An 18,071-nucleotide genomic window follows, 5' to 3' on the forward strand; every position below is an offset into this window, starting at 1 on the left:
CAATCTGTGGAACTCATTGGCAGGGGATGTTATGAAGGCCAAATCTATAAGGGATTAAAAAAAAAGAACTACATAAGTTAATGGAGGATAGATCCATCAATGCCAATTAGCCAAGATTCCCAGGGATGCAACCCTATGCTGTGGGGGTCCCTAAGCCTCTGACTGCCAGATGCTGGGACTGGACAACAGGGGATGGATAACTTGATAATTGCCCTGTTTTGTTCATTTCTTTTGCAACACCGGGCATTGCCTGCTCTCGGAAGACAGGATACTGGGCTAGGACCATTGGTGTGACCCAGTATGGCCGTTCTTATCTTAATAATCCTCTTTCCACTGCTGGGAAGTCATTGTTAGGACAGAAAGGGCAAGATTAACCCTTTCATTGCAGGGCCACTCATCCCCCACCAGTCCTAGAATAGTCAGAGAATTACTGTATAGGACAGCCTGGCAGAGTGGTCCAGCCTTTGTCTGGCTTCCTTATTCAGATTGTAAACAGTCTCTCATCATGAATCCATGCAACACCCAGCACAATGGAGCCCTGATCTCAGCTCAGGCAGGGGCTGTCTCTCACTGTGTGTCTGCACAGCACCTGGCACAACAGGGTCCTGATCTCAGCTGGGGCCTCCAGGCACTGCTGTGATACAAATAATAACAAATATTCATTAATGAGGGCACAAAATCTACTTGCCCATTGATAGTGGGACAACTAATGCCATTTTACCTGCCTGTTAAAATAAATGTGCAAGGCTGGTGTGTGGATTATGGATTATTATTATACTCACCCCCAAATCATGACTAGATGCCTTTCTGGAAGGTATATACTTTAGTGGGTCACCAGTTAATGGGCTCAATACAGGGGGAACTGAGTGCAATACAATAGCCTGTGCTTTGCAGGAGGTCAGACTCCATGATCAGATGGTCTCTTGAAAATCTGTGTGTTTTGGACTAGATATTTCCTCCACCAGTGTAAACAGGTGAGTGGGGGTAAATGGCTTGACATCAGCTGAGGGTCTGTTCCATTCAATACTCACTACTCATTCAATACAGTAACTCCACTGACACCAGCCTGTGACCTGACCCTGAGTGTATAAATTAACCCTTTGGGGCAGGGACTGCATCTTGCTGAGTGTAGGTACAGTGCCTAGGACAGTGGGCCCCCAATCTCAGCTGGCGTTTCCATAATACCAGGCCACAAACACGACTTGCTCCCTGTCACCCTGATGGAAAAATTAAAACCTTGCTTGTAAAACAAAGGGCAAAGCTGATTATTACAGTAGATGCAAGTCTTAGGCCTTGGGCTCACACATGGATTTGGGGCCAGCGCCTCGGCTGGTGCAAACTAGTGTCGGAGAAAAACTTAAGTTTATTTTTTGGTTGGGTGCACCAGAGTCATATAGATATATTATAATTGTATAGAGGGAGGGAGTGCTCTAGGGCACAGGGTTTTTTTAGTCCTAGGCAGGTTTTTTACAGGTAAACAATTATAGCAAGGATTTATACTTTTTGTTATATATAATAAGCAACAGCTGCATTTTGTTTATACATAGGCCATTTTGATATTTTATTTTTTTTACTTATATAGAGACGCCAGTCTACATTTTTTATTATTGACACAAGGTCACAACAACTTCTCACACCGTTTTTTTCCACTTGCCTTATGCAATCCTCGCTTTTACAAATCTTGCGTTATTAGGGTTACAGCTAGCCTAACTCTTGCTAACAGAGACTGTCATGCTTTGAAATTCCTGTCAGTTCTTGCTCTACTTCCACAACCCCCCCCTTTTGTATTTCTAGTACAACAGATATTTTTAAACCTTTATTTGCATTAAGCTTTGGATTTTAGATTTTACATTAAATACTTCAACCTTAGGGGTTTTGATTGGATGCTATGACAATGCATTTTTAGCATGGGCATGAAAGGCATTACTATTCTGTTTTTTACAACAACAACATAATTCTAAACCAAATAACAATAAAAGCAGTAATATTTTTACAGTAATAGAAATGATGGGGTTGTTATACAGTTTTAGTTACAAAGCACAATACATTATACTTAATACATAAAGTAGACACTTTATAAAATGTATGAAAGGCATACTTTTTAACTTGATATATATTTTGAAACATGTGAATTTGCCCTTGTATTTTAGAGATTTTTTGAACCTTTGGTAACACTAACAGCAAATTTTGAAATTGATTAGGTACTAAGCTGGTCTAATTAAAAGGTATTTGGAACTTAAGGGCTACTTGCAAAATTTTATTTAGACCAGGTTAGTACCTAATCGATTTCAAAATTTGCTTTCAGTGCTAACAGAGACTGTCATGCATTGACATTCCTGTCAGTTCTTGCTCTACTTCCACACCAGCATTGCTCTAACAAAGTCAATGGCAGTAGGGCTGTTTATGCCAGCTGAGGAGTCGCCCTCGGGTTTTAAATGGAGCTAATGATGGAGCATCTGCCCAGCTCTGTATTTATTATTCATACGGCATTAGCACCTCGAGGGCCCAGCATGCTAGGCACTGGTCATACATAGCAAGGGGCAGGGGCTCTGTCCCAGAGATTCATCATCCAGAGGCAATGCTAGAGGTCACACCGCAGGTCAGGGCAGAGCCTGGAAGAGAATTCATATCTCCTGGGTCCCAGGCAACTGCTTTAGCCATGATTTTACTTTCACTGCTCCCCAGGGCCGCCCAGAGGATTCCGGGGGCCTGGGGTCTTCGGCGGCGGGGGGCCCTTCCATTCTGGGACCCGCTGCCAAAGTGCCCCGAAGACCCGTGGCAGGGCCCCCCCACGCCGCCAAATTACCGCCGAAGCAGGACCCGCCGCCGAAGTGCAGCCAGGTCTTCTGCGGTAATTCGGTGGCGGGGGGTCCCCGCCGCGGGTCTTTGGGGCACTTCGGCGGCGGATCCTGGAACAGAAGGGCCCCCCGCCGCCGAATTACCACCGAAGACCGAGCTGAACTTCGGCGGCAGGTCCCACTCCGTCTTCGGCGGTAATTCGCCAGTGGGAGGTCCTTCCGCCCCGGAGTGGAAGGACCCCCCGCCGGCGAAGACCGGGAGCGGCAGAAGCTCCTGCGCCCAGCCCTGCAAGAGTTTTCCGGGCCCCCCGGAGCGAGTGAAGGACCCCACTCCAGGGGCCCCGAAAAAACTCTCGTGGGGGCCCTTGTGGGGCCCGGGGCAAATTGCCCCTCTTGCCCCCCCCTCTGGGCAGCCCTGCTGCTCCCATTCTATTGAGCCCTCCTTGGCCCTGCTAGCCATATGGCATTGTCACTGCTCAGACTTGTAACACCCATTATTAGGTAAGCCCAGCTGGCTGTTTATCTATAAGTAAACACATTGCAACTGGATGTCTTTGGATATTGTCCAGACTGAAGTCCTGTCCAAATACCACTGTCATGAAAAGAAACCTGTTACTGGAAGGCAGCTGATAACCTGCCTTCCCCCATTAACCCTTCCCTGGTTTGCTTTTACCCAGAGGAAGGAAAAAACAGACTCTGAGATGAGTGATCTCAGTGGGGCTAGGTGGGTTCATACCAGTGGAGGATCTGACCCAGAGATCTGAAGGCCTGGTTCATCAAGGAGCTTAACCTGTAAAAGGCCAGTGTAAACGGGTCGACTCACCCCTGCAGCGCCTCCTGCTGGTTGCTCTGGGGAATTAGCTCAGTCCAGCATTCGGAGCGCCCCCTGCAGGCCGGTGATCCACCTGTCTTCTCCTGGCCCCCATGTCCCTCCCAGGACCCCGGTGCCCCTTTTACTGGGTCTCCCCTTCCCAGGGGAACCCCCACCCTACTGTCCCCACTTTGCCTCAGAATTGGCCACTGCCAGTCATTCTCTAGCCCCACGTCCTGGGGCAGACTGCAGTATCAGCCTGCTCATCACAGGCAAAGGGGGTTTGGACCTGCTGCTTTGCCTACCCCTGGGTTGTCCCTTGCAACCCCCAGTACCTCTTGCCCTGTGCTAGGCCGCAGCCTGGGGCTTTCCAGGCCAGAGCTCCCCAGCTCCTTAGCCTGTCCCCAGCCCTGCTTCCCTCAGGTACTCTGTCTAGCTCCCTGCAGCCAGGCCCATCTCTCTCTATAGCCAGAGAGAGACCATCTGTGCTTCTGGCTTCCCTGCCTTCTTATAAGGCCCTGTTGCTCTGTTTGGGGCATGGCCCCCAGCTGCAGCCACTTCCCCAATCAGCCCAGCCAAAAGCCCCTTCCCAGGGCTGTTTTAAAGCCCCAAAGGGCAGGAGCAGGTAGCCACCCCGCTACAGCCAGGTACTGGATTACGGGGTTATTGCAGGTGAAGAGCGATAGGTTAACTGTGCAGATTGCTGTTTTGAGCTTCAAAGCCACCAAAGATATTCTGATACCTATCTGCCATTAAAATGTGTCTGAAACTCCTACATGGCTTTGAAGATGCCAACAATGATGTATTGTTTAGGGGCACAGGAGCAGCCACACTGGATCAGATCATAGGGTTATCACCAAGCATGGTCATTACCAGACATTTCAGAGCGAGGTGCAAGAAACTCTACTATGGGCAATTATAGCCTGTCCAGGGGGGACATTACCTCTTAACACCCATTGCCTTATGTCCTGAAGCAGGACTATCATGTGGCAATGAGTTCCGCAGGCTAATTCCAGATTATTATTTCCTTTGATCGGTTTTATGTTACCTGGCAGTAGCACCCAAAAGCCTTCTTTGTGCTAGGTGCTGTGCAAACATACAGAGCAGGTGTAGATGACGGGTGGTCAAATATGCTGGTGCCCTGTCTTTATTAGCACTCCCACCATTGCTATCAGCGGTGTAGATTCCCTAATAGAGTGTAGAGGAGTCCTGGCCTAAGAGACAGTTTCTGCCCCAAAGGTTTTACAATCCAAATGAGTGGAATAGACAGAGAGATTCACTCTTCTGGGGCTCCCTTCACGTCTGGGACCGCTTTCCCGACTGAAACATCCCGGGACTTGCCCAAGGTAAAACAGAGTCAAAAGGCAGATCCAGGGACAGAACCCAGGAGTCCTGATATGCAGCCTGCCCTCTCATTGTAACTCAGTAAACCCCACTCCCCTCCCAGAGCTACGAATATAATCCAAGCATCCTGACTCCCAGTCCCCCCTGCTTTAATCCACTTGAACCTATTCCTCATTCACAGCTGGGAGCAGAAGCCAGGAGTTCTGACTTCCAGCCCCCCTTCTCCATGCTAGGCCTGAACTGCGGTATTTATCAGAGCCCCACCATTCTGATGTGTGGCTAGCACCTTGGCATGGAGGCAGGGGCGGCTCTAAACATTTTGCCGCCCCAAGCAGGGCGGCATGCCGCAGGAGGTGCTCTGCCGGTCACTGGTCTCGCGGCTCTGCTGCTCCTGCCGGGAGTGCGACGGGCGGCTCCGGTGGACCTCCCACAGGCACGCCTGTGGGAGGTCCACCAGAGCCACCCACCGCCGTCCCGGCGACCGGCAGAGCGCCCCTTGCGGCATGCCGCCCCAAGCACGCGCTTGGCATGCTGGGGTCTGGAGCCGCCCCTGCACGGAGGAAACACAACCATAGCCTCAGGTCCCTAATTCCAACTCTCCCCCTTGGAAAGACAAATAAACTCTTGTGTCCAGGGAGTGAAGAAAACATCTTTTGTTCTGAACTTTTCAGGGTTCCTGGGCTCCTCCCCCTCACTGACTAACCCGCCCAGCGGTTTGCACAAGGGCTCAGCTTACAGGCAACTCCGAGGATAAATAGCCCAGGAGGAGCTACTTCTCCTGACCCTCCTGTCCTCACCATGGGGGGCTCTGCTCTCTACCTGGTGGCCGTGTTTGCTTTCTACTTCCCGGCTGTTTCTCACAGTCAACTGTAAGTACCCCCGCGTTCTGCCACGGTGATGAGGATATTAAGCTGGGTTCGTTACATGGCTGCCAATGGAAACCAAGCTCAATTTTCCTCTCTTCTCTGCTACTGTGTGTGGAGTGGGAACAGGCTGCAGAAATTCTCTTCCTCACCTGGTCCAACCCTCTTCTCCCTCGCTCAGTTCCAAGGCTAATTGTGGGGTTTGGAAGATGGAATTTTTCTTAAAGAATAAACTGGATTTTGAGCCTCACTTGATCTAAGTGAACCAGGTGTAGACTGGGAGTAACTCCTTTGAAAACAATTGGGGTGCACCGCTCTGAAATGTACTGAAATCAGTGGGGTTGTCGTTCCCTTGGCTTCAGTGGGCTTTGGATCAGGTCCTAAAAGAGACCAGAATCAGGTTCTATAGGCCACATCTTGAACTCCTTGCTCAGTTTTTACATCCGCAAGACACCCAGTGGGGCTAAATTCTATTTTCAGTGTAAACTGGTGCAAACCTGGAGTAACTCCACTGACTTCAACAGGCAGTTGGTTACACTGGAGTAACTCCATTGGCTAAGGGGATTGCTTATGGTGCATGAGGCAGACCAGAACCCAGTTCACTTCCAAGGGGCTGGTGGGCTTCCGAAGAACAGTGGTCCACAACTTGGGCACTGCACTGGGAGTCAGGAGTCCTGGGTTCTATTTCCAGCTGTTGGAGGGAATGGGCCTGGGGGACCAGAAGATGGGAAGGGGAGTCAGAACCCCTTGGTTCTACCTGACGCTCTCACAATGGGGATATCCAGGGGATGCCTGGGTTCTGGGAGGGCAAAGATGTCTAGTGGTTAGAGCCGGGAGGTGTGACTAGGAGTCAAAACTGCTGGGCTCTATTCCCAGCTGAGTCACTGACTGGCTGTGTGACCTTAAGGAAGCTCCTCCCCTTTTCTCTGCCGGCCTCTCCCTCACCTGTGAAAGGGGGATCATGACACTTACCTACCTCTGTAAAGGGCTGTGAGATCTATGTCTGGTGAGTGCTCTGAGTGTGACCCTGAGGCTAAGCTTCTATTGTCCATCTGACTGATTGGCTGCCTGGCATTGCTACCGCCTCCCGGTCTGTTCATGTCTGTGCTGGAGTGGCCAGATGAACAGCCAGGAGCCAGACCAATAGCCCATGTGCTTGGCTCTAAAGCTGGGAAGGGATCTTGGTGCCAGGGGGTGGCAGCGATAAAAGGGAGGCGGCAGGAACAGGTAGTTTGGTTTGATTTGGTGCTGCCCCTATGGCCAGGCCAAACGATGGACGTGACACTGAGTGGGTGACAGAGGGAAACTCCAAGGGATGCCCCCCTTCAGAAGTGGGGGGAGGGGGCTGCTGAAAAGTTCATCCTACCTCAGGGACTGGCTGAGCCAGTGAGAAGCCAGAAGCTGCATGAGAGATGATCTGACAGGATGACCCAACTCACCTACGGAGCCTGGGTCCTGCTTAGGTGCTCCTGGTATTGCTTGCAGAGCAGTAAACATGGCCCGTGCTCAACGACTCCCCAGCGCAGCATGCTCCTCTCTAGGCAGCGTCAGGCCGTGCAAAGGGCAGTACATTCCAGAGGGCTCCGTAACAGGGTCACACACGCTGGCTGCAGACCATGTGATCGCACTTGGTGGAATGCAGGAAGACACAGTATGGCCCTCCCCATGGGGCACTGGGATCAGCACTGGCTCAGACGGGAGAGCTCCTTCTACTGACCCACACACCCTGCTCCCTGCAGCACAGCGCCCCCAGCACCTCACTGGGGTATTGGGGTCAGCACTGATTGCCAGGGGAGAGCGCCCCCTACTGAGCTCTCCCACCTGCTCCCTGCAGCACAGCGCCCCCTAGCGCTGCACTGGGGCACTGGGCCCAGCACTGACTGCCAGGGGCCAGTGCCCCCTTCTGAGTCCCCCACCCTGCTCCCTGGAGCACAGCGCCCCCTAGTGCCAGTCTGTGGTATTGGGGCCAGCACTGACTGCCATGTGAGAGCGCTCCCTGCTGAGCCCCTCCACAGTGCCAGATTAAAGAATTTGGGGCCCTGTGAGCACTATGGAAATGGTGGGGGAGTGTGTGACCGGGGCGGTAGGGTCCTACCCTTAGAGGGTGGGAGGACCTAGGAGGGTATTGGAGAGTGATCCCACCACACAGTTACTCCACATGGTGGCTCTTGTCCCATGGGGCAGGCCTGGCTCCCTGCTCCAGCCCACTGGCTGTCACCAAAGCACACCAGCGGGGGTGGGGCCTCTGTTCCCATTCTGGTCCTGGCACCATCAGACCACCTGCCCCAAGCTGGACTGTGATGGGCCAAATAAAATAATCTGGCAGGCTTTGTTCACCCCCCCCCCAAAAGAGGACTGAGTACACATGGGTTAAACCAGGCCTGCCCCCACCAGCACAGCACTAGCATCAAACTGGGGCACCAAGATCAGCATAGAGTTGGGAGAGAGCGCCCCCTACTGAGCCACCACCTTCCTAGTTGCAATGCAGCACCCCCAGCACCATGCCGGGGCATTGGGGTCAGCAGTGACTTAAAGGGAAGAGCATCCCCTACTGTATCTGTGTACAGCGGGGCACCCCATTTCAGAAAAATGGCAACAGCAGTGTCAGAGGATCAGGTCAGGGGACACATCCACTCACAGCAATTTTAAGTAGGGACAGGAGTGCATTATGCCCTGAACTTTTTGCATATGTGTGTGTGTGTGTGATCTTTATCCCATGCACTGCTACAGACTAGGGACCGAATGGCTGGGCAGCAGTTCTGCGGAAAAGGACCTAGGGGTTACGGTGGATGAAAAGCTGAATATGAGTCAACAGTGTGCCCTTGTTGCCAAGAAGGCTAATGGCATTTTGGGTTGTATAAGTAGGGGCATTTCCAGCAGATCGAGGGATGTGATCATTCCCCTCTATTCAGCACTGGTGAGGTCTCATTTGGAGTACTGTGTCCAGTTTTGGGCCCCACTCCACAAGAAGGATGTGGATAAATTGGAGAGAGTCCAGCGGAGGGCAACAAAAATTATTAGGGGGCTGGAGCACATGACTTATGAGGTGAGGCTGAGGGAACTGGGATTGTTTAGTCTGCAGAAGAGAAGAATGAGGGGGGATTTGATAGCTGCTTTCAACTACCTGAAAGGGGGTTCCAAAGAGGATGGATCTAGACTGTTCTCAGTGGTAGAAGATGACAGAACAAGGAGTAATGGTCTCAAGTTGCAGAGGGGGAGGTTTAGGTTGGACATTAGGAAAAACTTTTTCACTAGTAGGGTGGTGAAGAACTGGAATGGGTTACCTAGGGAGGTGGTGGAATCTCCTTCCTTAGAGGTTTTTAAGGTCAGGCTTGACAAAACCCTGGCTGGGATGATTTAGTTGGGTTTGGTCCTGCTTTGAGCAGGGGGTTGGACTAGATGACCTCCTGAGGTCCCTTCCAACCCTGAGATTCTATGATTCTATGATTTTATCAGATATGAAAAACTCAAGTCCAATCGTCCATCAGCGTTCATACCGGAGTGACACACAGATAACTTGGCTGACATTTAGCAAAACTTTTTATTTCCCTCCAGGCTTATTTCCTTGTGAATTCACAACACTGTGGGTGATGTAATCAGTCGAGCATTTGGCCGGGAAGACGGCAACCTTGCTTTAACTCCATTGCCTGGGGGGGGGGGGATTTTCCAGACAGCCTAGGTGATTTAGGGGCAAAGTCAACTGGACTTGGAAGGGCTTGTCTCCATGAAGAGTTAGTTCACAGTAAACTGAGGTGTAAATCTACCCCCCACTGCACACTAACTGTTGGTGAGGACAATGTTAATGTGTACTAATATTTCCTTAGTGCACTTTGGGCCCCGGCTGCCGTGGCCCTGCTGCAATTTTTAGCAACCAGTTCCATCAGAGCTAGCACCTGTATGCCCTGGTCAACATTTAACATTTAGGTCAACCCAGCTACATTGCCCAGAGGTTTAAGCAGCACTGTAGTTAAGTCAACCTAACTGCTGGTGTCAGGGGCGGCTCTAGGCATTTCACCACCCCAAGCACAGCAGGCAGGCTGCGTTCGGCGGCTTTCCTGCGGAGGGCCGCTGGTCCCGTGGCTTCGGTGGACCTCCCGCAGCCGTACCTGTGGGAGGTCCGCCGAAGCCGCGGGACCAGCGGACCTCCCGCAGGCAAGCCGTGGCAGGCAGACTGCCTGCCGCCCCCGCGGCGACCGGTAGAGCGCCCCCCATGGCTTGCCGCCCCAAGCACGCACTTGGCGTGCTGGGGCCTGGAGCCGCCCCGGCCGGTGTAGATGCGGCTAAGTTGATGGAGGAATGGATGGTGTATTATCTACACTGACAGAAAAACCCTGTAGTGTAGACAAGCCCTATGTCTATCCAGACTGGAAGTCACGCCTCCCAGCGGCTGTGTAGACATACCCCTAGGGGCAGGAACTCTGTATTACTCTGTTTGTACCATGCCTCAGTCGCTGTTGGGATTTTGAGATGCTGCTGTAAAGCAAATAATAAATTGTAAACTGCAGTAACAAGCTTGGTATAAAACCATCCTTGGATAAGTGGGAATCGCAGTCAGTGGGGTTTTAAATACTGACTGAAATAATCAAATCAACCTTTTCACCATTCACAGCTACTCCCTGATCACACCCAACATCCTACGGGTGGAGAGTGAAGAGAAGGTCGTGGTGGAAGCCCATGGTCTCAATGCCCCAATTGCGGTTACAATCATTGTGCATGATTTCCCGTTTAAGAAAAACATCTTATACCAGGTCCAAACCGACCTCAACCCTATGAATGGGATGATGGGAACAGCCGTAATAAAGGTGGGTAAAACTCCAGTCTCAGGTCATCCAGTGAAACAAAGGGTATTTGAGGAGCCTCTAATATTTTGGCTCCCCAACTCTACAATATCGAGATGTTCAGACCCCATCCAGGTTGAATGTCATTCTAAAAGAGACACTCTCGCCCAGCATGAAGTTATGAGCTGGAATTGCTGGGTGAAAGTCTATGGCCTGTGTTATACCCTACCAAATTCACGGCTGTGAAAAACACATCACGGGCCATGAAATCAGACCTCCTCTGTGAAATCTAGCTATTGGAGGGGAGGAAAAGGAGCAGGGCTGGGGGCGTCCCAGCCAGGGGCAGCTACGATTTCCCTGGCTCCAGCTGTTAGTCCCTTCAGGGCTGGGAAGGGACAAGACTTACTGTTACCCTGCACAGCTGTTCTCTGGGGGAGATCAGATCCACCTCTGGGGACCTCCCCTGGCTGTAGGAAGCTCCAGAGCTGGGCAGCAGATGCACCTCCACCTCCGGGCCATGAAATTGACTAGAATGGACTATGAATTTCCTTGGGCCCTAGTTTTACAGTAGGCCAGACTAGCTGATCATGTTGGTCCCTTCTGGCCGTAACATATACAAATCTATTAGTCATAGGAGATGTATAGCTAACTAGTCAGATAGGCACTGTGGGGGTCTCTTGTTGGAGACCTTAAAACTGAGGTGCCCCTAGGGTCACCAGATTTCTGGATTCTATAGAGACAGTCCTGATATTTGGGGCTTTTTCTTATATAGGCTCCTATTACCCCCCACCCTCTGTCCCGATTTTTCACACTTGCTGTCTAGTCACCCTAGGTGCTCCAAATTAGGAGGTAGAAGAAAAAGTTGAGAGGAAGGATGGTCTAGTGGTTAGAGTGCTAGCCTGGGACTCAGAAGACTTGGGTTTGATTTCTAGCTGTGTTATAGATTCTCTGCATCCTTGGGTAAGTCACTTAATTGCTCTGTGCCTCAGTGTCCCCATCTGTGAAATATAGATAACAGCACTTCTTTATTTTGTGCAGGGGAGGGAAAGGGGCATGCTGTGAGGGTAAATGGATTAAAATTGAGGCACTTGGGTAATAATATACTAACATGTTAATAGGGGCCATATGATAACTTAAATAGATAAACTGAATCTAACATCAAACCACATTGGACAGATATTAGTTCCGTTGCTTAGAGCACGACTGGGAGATACTCAGGTATTGCAGTGGTGGGGACGGTACAAGAACCTGTACTGAACAAAACATGCAAATTACATGATTTTGATAATTTTTTGGCATTTTCCATTGCAAATAAACAAAAATAGAGGACAATGATATGGTTAAAGTCACAAGAGTTTTGGTGAATACTTTGGTCTTAATTGCTGTTAAAACTTCAAAGCCAATTATTTGTGTCTCAGCTGACTTAGGAGCTTCTTCATTCAATGCACTGAGGTTCTGTGGTCAGGTACATAACCATATGCACTATGGCTCGTGTTTGCATTGCCTGGGAAACTTGCTCAGAGCTTGCCAAATCCTGTCCCTAATCAGCGCTGGGCACAGCATCATTTCTGGGTGGGGTTCCCTGGTGGAGCAGGATTCTCATTTTGAGTTGATCCAAAGTCCTGGCCAGGAATGGAGAGTTGGAGGGACAGAGGGAAGGTCTCCAAGATGTTACAGTTTTAGGGGAGCACAGTAGGAATAGTCGGGAGAACATCAGTGTAGTAGAACTGACTTCAGCAGGGCACCCATGGGATGCCCTTTGGTTAACAAACATTCCATATAACAGGAGGTGACCGGACAATGGGTACAGGGCCATCCAAAGGGCCTGGCCTGACTCACTGGTGGTGACCTACGCTGACTGTGCCATGCTGGGAATCCCCCTCCACCTGGGGTATTCCCCAGTGAGGAGACCCACCATCTTATGGCAGCTGTGTAAGCTGCTGGAGGAACTGCATGTAGAGCGGGTTAGTAAAAGGCCATGGTTTCTTACGGATTCTTTCCATGTATAAGGAAAGAGGGCAACAAAAATGATTAGGGGGCTGGAGCACATGACTTATGAGGAGAGGCTGAGGAAACTGGGATTGTTTAGTCTGCAGAAGAGAAGAATGAGGAGGGATTTGATAGCTGCTTTCAACTACCTGAAAGGGGGTTCCAAAGAGGATGGATGTAGACTGTTCTCAGTGGTAGAAGATGACAGAACAAGGATTAATGGTCTCAAGTTGCAGAGGGGGAGGTTTAGGTTGGACATTAGGAAAAACTTTTTCACTAGTAGGGTGGTGAAGCACTGGAATGGGTTACCTAGGGAGGTGGTGGAATCTCCTTCCTTAAAGGTTTTTAAGGTCAGGCTTGACAAAGCCCTGGCTGGGATGATTTAGTTGGGTTTGGTCCTGCTTTGAGCAGGGGGTTGGACTAGATGACCTCCTGAGGTCCCTTCCAACCCTGAGATTCTATGATTCTATAACTTAAGTGTTGTTAACACTGCAAAGGTCTTTTGCATAGAGCATCCCTTGTGGTGAGTAAAAGCAGGAAGAACTCATCCTTGCTCTTCTTCTCATGCAGGTTCCCACCAAAGACATAAAGAAAGATTCCAGACAAAACCAGTATGTTGTGGTCAAGGCTGTGTTCCCTCAGCAAACCCTGGAGAAAGTGGTTCTGGTCCATTTCCACAGTGGATACATCTTTATCCAGACGGATAAAACCATCTATACACCTGGGTCTACAGGTACTTCCTTCCCCTGGTCTCTTCTAATGGGAAGGGGTGGGAGCTGCTGATGTTATGCCATATCTACAGCAGGGCTGCTGGGGCCATGCTGTGCATATTACTTTGCTTGTTTAGTTGAAGACAGAGAAGAATTGGAGCAGAGACTCTGCCACCACTAATCTGCAATATTTCACCCTTCACCAGCATCCTAGCTGGGATGTCCCATTGAGTGTTAGATACTGAAAGATGGGTGGGCCATGGAATTGAGAATGGGAAATGGAACTTTTCAAATCACAGTGACTGGTTCTGCTCCATCTTGTATCGAGATACATGTCCCCATCTGATGGCCGTCCCAAAGCCTGTGTGAAATAGGAGCTGCTAATCCCAGGCCATTCAGAGCAGGACAAGTCCCTGCAATGACAAAGCCCTCCCACCTGGTACTTAGGGACAGGGAAGAAAAGCAAGACAATGCCCTAAAGAAAAAAGCTATGGAGATCTCCGACTGTTGAAAGAGGCTATCATGAGACAACCCCTGATGGAGCTGATGGCTCAGATCCTCCATGGAGTTAGGCACCAAACTCCTGTTGGTTTCAATCGGTTAACGGCGTCTCTCTCTTCTCTCTTTATTTTCTCAGTCCTCTACCGGATCTTCACTGTGGGTCACAAACTGGAACCGGTTTCTAAGACAGTGATCGTGGAGTTTGAGGTGAGGTTGCTGTTCTGAGTGAGCCCATGGGGGGATAGGCGGGTTTAGCCAATTGTGTGGGTAATGTGCAGCAACTTATTGTGACTGAGGAGGCTGCATAGAACCCCTGCGTGTAGCAGCAACATGGTACAGCCGGGAGCAAAGCAAATGATTGTCTGAGGTCTCCCCTTGCAAACCTCTGGTGTCCAAATTCTCCCCCAGTCATTAGGGAGGTTACAAAGTTTGCAGGGGCAGCAGCCAGGCAGCTCTCAGCGGGAAAACCCGTGGTTCTGCAATGGTGTTAATGCTTAAGGAAAGTTGCATGGAGTTCTTCGGGAAGAGCCAGGCAGGTGGTTGTCTGCGAAGGTTGAAGACAAGGAGCCACTGCAAGGAGTCCTTTGACGGACATGTAAACTGGTGGCAGGAACTGGGATTATAGCTCCAGGTGTTAGTCCTTTTAAGGCCCTTTCCACTGGGCTTTATCGTCCATAAAATAAAGTAAATCAGCTGCAAAACCTTGGGCAATAATCCCCAGGGGTTTTCCTCACCTCAGCCAGCTGGGAGTGGAGAGAACACATCTGTCCCTTCAGTTCCTCTTTGACTCAGTTTCCCCTTTCTTTGACACTCTGCCCTGAGCAGCAGCATAACCAGCTGTGGTTGGCAGAGTGATGCAGCCCTGTGGGCAGCTCCAAGGTTTGCAGATAGCTCAGGGTTAAGCCTGGTGTCTGCAAGATTCTGCCGTGGAGCTTCCTTGAGTTCTTTTCTGGCCTCGCTGAGCCAGGTTAGGAGAGATTTGTCAGTTTTTCCGGTGTCTCTGGCTAGTTAAGAAATTCAAACCAATCAATGGAGTCCAGATTGTTACATGTTATTGTTGGAAGTATGGAGAACCCTCCACTGGCCCAGGAATGTAAACGTGGCAGATGATGTTGTGAAGAGCAATTGGAAGCATTTTTCTCCCTAAACTCTTAACTTGTTTCCTTTCCAGACCCCTGAGTCCATTATTGTCAAGCAGATTCCCATCTCCGCCCCCTTGAAATCAGGCATCTTCTCCCTGAGCCACAATTTACCGGAGATTTTCAGGTACATTGCCCTGATGTTACTATGGCTGGATGGAGCAGAGCTTTGCAGAAGTTGGGCAGGGAAGCAGAATAGATGATATGGAGCTAGTTCAGGGGTTCTCAAACTGTGGGTCAGGTCCGAGATTATTACATGGGGGGGGGTCATGAGGTGTCAGTCTCCTCCCCAAACCCCACTTTGCCTCTAGCATTTATAATGGTGTTAAATACATATAAAAGTGTTTTTAATGTATAAGGGGGATCGCACTCAGAGGCTTGTTATGTGAAAGGAGTCACCAGTTCAAAAGTCTGAGAACCCCTGAGCTAGTTACTGTGTGCGGCCCATCAGCTAGATCGTCTCCTACAGGCATTTCCAAGTGACGTGGAGAAAACAAACTCTCCTGACACATACCCAGTCTTGGCATAATTTGATTTGTATTTGTTTTAGTTTGGATGGATAATCATGTTTATTTGTAAGCCTGTTTTTTTTCCAGTTTGGATCACGTCAAATGCTCAGTTGTGCAAAATTAAATTATGGGTTTTTATTGTCCCCCATTCTGATTTTTAGCACTTTAAATTTCACAGGTGGGGGAAAACATGGGGGGCCAGACAATGGTGGCAGAGTCAGACAATACTTGTTTAATGACAGTAGACATTGAGATTGAAAAAAAGCAAAAAGCTTTATAGCCATTAAAACACAAATTATCAACATCCTATGTGCAAATACACAATGTATAAAGACTTAAATCAAACTGTAGTAAATTCTCAAGCAGCATTTTTCTTGCTTTGCCTATCTGTAAATTTTGATATTAGCGATGGAAATGTGTTTTTGTCAGTATGTGTGTGCACAGTGAAATCAATGACACGTATCGATAAAAAACTAATCTTACCAAGTCTACACAGACACCAGAATGAAGCTGCACTGACTTCCTTGCCATTACTCCTGATTTATTTCAGAGTACGTGAAGGCAGGATTAGGCCCTGTTGGCCTGTTTTCCAAAAGTGCTGAGCACCATACCTCCCATTCAGTTGGATTTCTGAATGCTCAATTACTCTGAAAATTATGTCAGTGAGGTGGTGAGAGAGGGGCCAGATTTTAGTTTGGATCAGAGTTTCCTTACATTTGGGGGTGTTTAGACTGAGGGTTTTGGTCCACACAGATGGTAGAAACAAGTGCCGGCCACAAAGTTTCGATCCAAACTTCCCAAACCTTGCTGGCCAAAGGTTGACGTTTTGTTCCAAGTACCTGCCTCTAGTTCTGGTTCATGAAAACATCAAGGTGCAGAAAAAAATGACTTGTCTGAGGTTCCCTGGCATTCCCTGAAGATGGCTTGAGTTCCATGTATGGCTCAGATTTACCTTCAGGAGCTGATAAAATTACTGGAGAAAGAAGTGAGCCAGGTGGGCCTTGCGAAATGTGTGTGTTAAGTGCATTCAGTGTTCCTTCTTATTTCCTTCCTCCAGTCTGGGAACCTGGAAGATCACAGCCAAGTATGAAGACTCCCCTCAGCAGACCTTCAGTGCACAATTTGATGTTAAGGAGTATGGTAAGAATCCTGCACCCACCGGGCCCAAGCTCAGGGAGTGGGTCTGTCTCTACTGTCCTGACACCATCTTGGAACAGTCTCTCCATTCGGCTTGGCTTTGCTGGCAACCCACCCTCTCCTACAAGCTCAATGTTCTCTTCTTCCCTTCTCGCTTTTCCAGTGTTGCCAAGTTTCAAAGTCATATTGGAACCATCTGAGAAGTTTTTATACATCGATGGCAATGAAGACTTCAGGGTTTCTATCACTGCAAGGTGAGTCTGTTTTTATTAATTAAATAAAAATTAATTTAATTTATTTATTTGAGTGGGTGGAAAGGATCAGCTGAGTGGGGTAGCAACCACAGGTTCTAATGCAGAAAGAAACCCAAGTCTTGCATCACTTTGGAAATGTTTTCCACTAAATATTTTTTTTTTCATGAACAGCATCCTTTTTCCATGGAAAATTCTGGGTTGGTTTTTTTCATCCAGAAACGAGTTTTCAAAAATGGAAAAAAAATGTTTGAAAACCTTGTGATTCAGAAATGCTGGCACGGTGCCTCATGAGAGTTGCCATTCGAGTGCTTCATTCTTCTATTCTTCTCCATGGGCTGGGCTTGCTAGCTGAACTTGAACTTCCATAATGCACCATAGACATGATGGTCCATTTCTTCTTACCATGGTGGATCATGGGAGATATAGACCGACCAAGGAGCTGGGCCTATAGAGGAGAATGGTGGCATGAGGCCATAATATTCAGCAATAGGTTTTCTTATGGCTTCTCTTCATAGAATCATAGAATATCGGGGTTGGAAGGGACCTCTGGAGGTCATCTAGTCCAGTCCTCTGCTCAAAGTAGGACCAATCCCCAACTAAATTATCCCAGCCTGGGCATTGTCAAGCCTGACCTTAAAAACCTCTAAGGAAGGAGATTCCACCACCTCCCTAGGTAACCCATTCCAGTGCTTCACCACCCTCCTAGTGAAAAAGGTTTTCCTAACCTCCAACCTAAACCTCCCTCACTGTAACTTGAGACCATTTCTCCTAGTTCTGTCATCTGGTACCACTGAGAACAGTTTAGATCCATCCCCTTTGGAACTCCCTTTCAGGTAATTGAAAGCAGCTATCAAATCCCCCATCATTCTTCTCTTCTGCAGACTAAACAATCCCAGTTCCCTGAGCTTCTCCTCATAAGTCATGTGCTCCAGCCCCCTAATCATTTTTGTTGCCCTCCACTGGACTCTTTCCAATTTTTCTACATCCTTCCTGTAGTGTGAGGCCCCAAACTGGACACAGTACTCCAGATGAGGCCTCACCAATGTCGAATAGAGGGGAATGATCACCTCCCTCGATCTGCTGGCAATGCTCCTAATTATTCAGCCCAAAATACTGCTAGCCTTCTTGGCAACTGTGATGAAGTGGGACTGTTCTTAATGTTTCCACTGAATACTGTGTGGGTGCTTCAGTTTCCCCTATGCATTTCTTAAGTCTCCAGTGTGCATAAATGGCAGACA

The 18,071-nt window shown here is 49.1% G+C and overlaps 1 protein-coding gene across 1 annotated transcript in view; it reads left to right on the forward strand.

Moving 5' to 3' along the window:
* The first annotated feature begins 5,736 nt into the window (after positions 1 to 5,736).
* The window catches only part of LOC123353425 (complement C3-like), a 68,156-nt gene continuing 55,821 nt past the window's right edge, over positions 5,737 to 18,071 (forward strand). Inside the window, exons 1-7 of the mRNA XM_044994490.1 lie at positions 5,737 to 5,822; positions 10,426 to 10,618; positions 13,154 to 13,316; positions 13,931 to 14,001; positions 14,966 to 15,060; positions 16,500 to 16,582; positions 16,743 to 16,833. Coding sequence (XP_044850425.1) covers positions 5,752 to 5,822; positions 10,426 to 10,618; positions 13,154 to 13,316; positions 13,931 to 14,001; positions 14,966 to 15,060; positions 16,500 to 16,582; positions 16,743 to 16,833 — 767 coding nt within the window. The 5' untranslated portion in view covers positions 5,737 to 5,751. The remainder of the gene's footprint in view (positions 5,823 to 10,425; positions 10,619 to 13,153; positions 13,317 to 13,930; positions 14,002 to 14,965; positions 15,061 to 16,499; positions 16,583 to 16,742; positions 16,834 to 18,071) is intronic.

The sequence above is a fragment of the Mauremys mutica genome, chromosome 20, assembly GCF_020497125.1.
Source record: "Mauremys mutica isolate MM-2020 ecotype Southern chromosome 20, ASM2049712v1, whole genome shotgun sequence".
Taxonomy (NCBI): Eukaryota; Metazoa; Chordata; order Testudines; family Geoemydidae; genus Mauremys; species Mauremys mutica.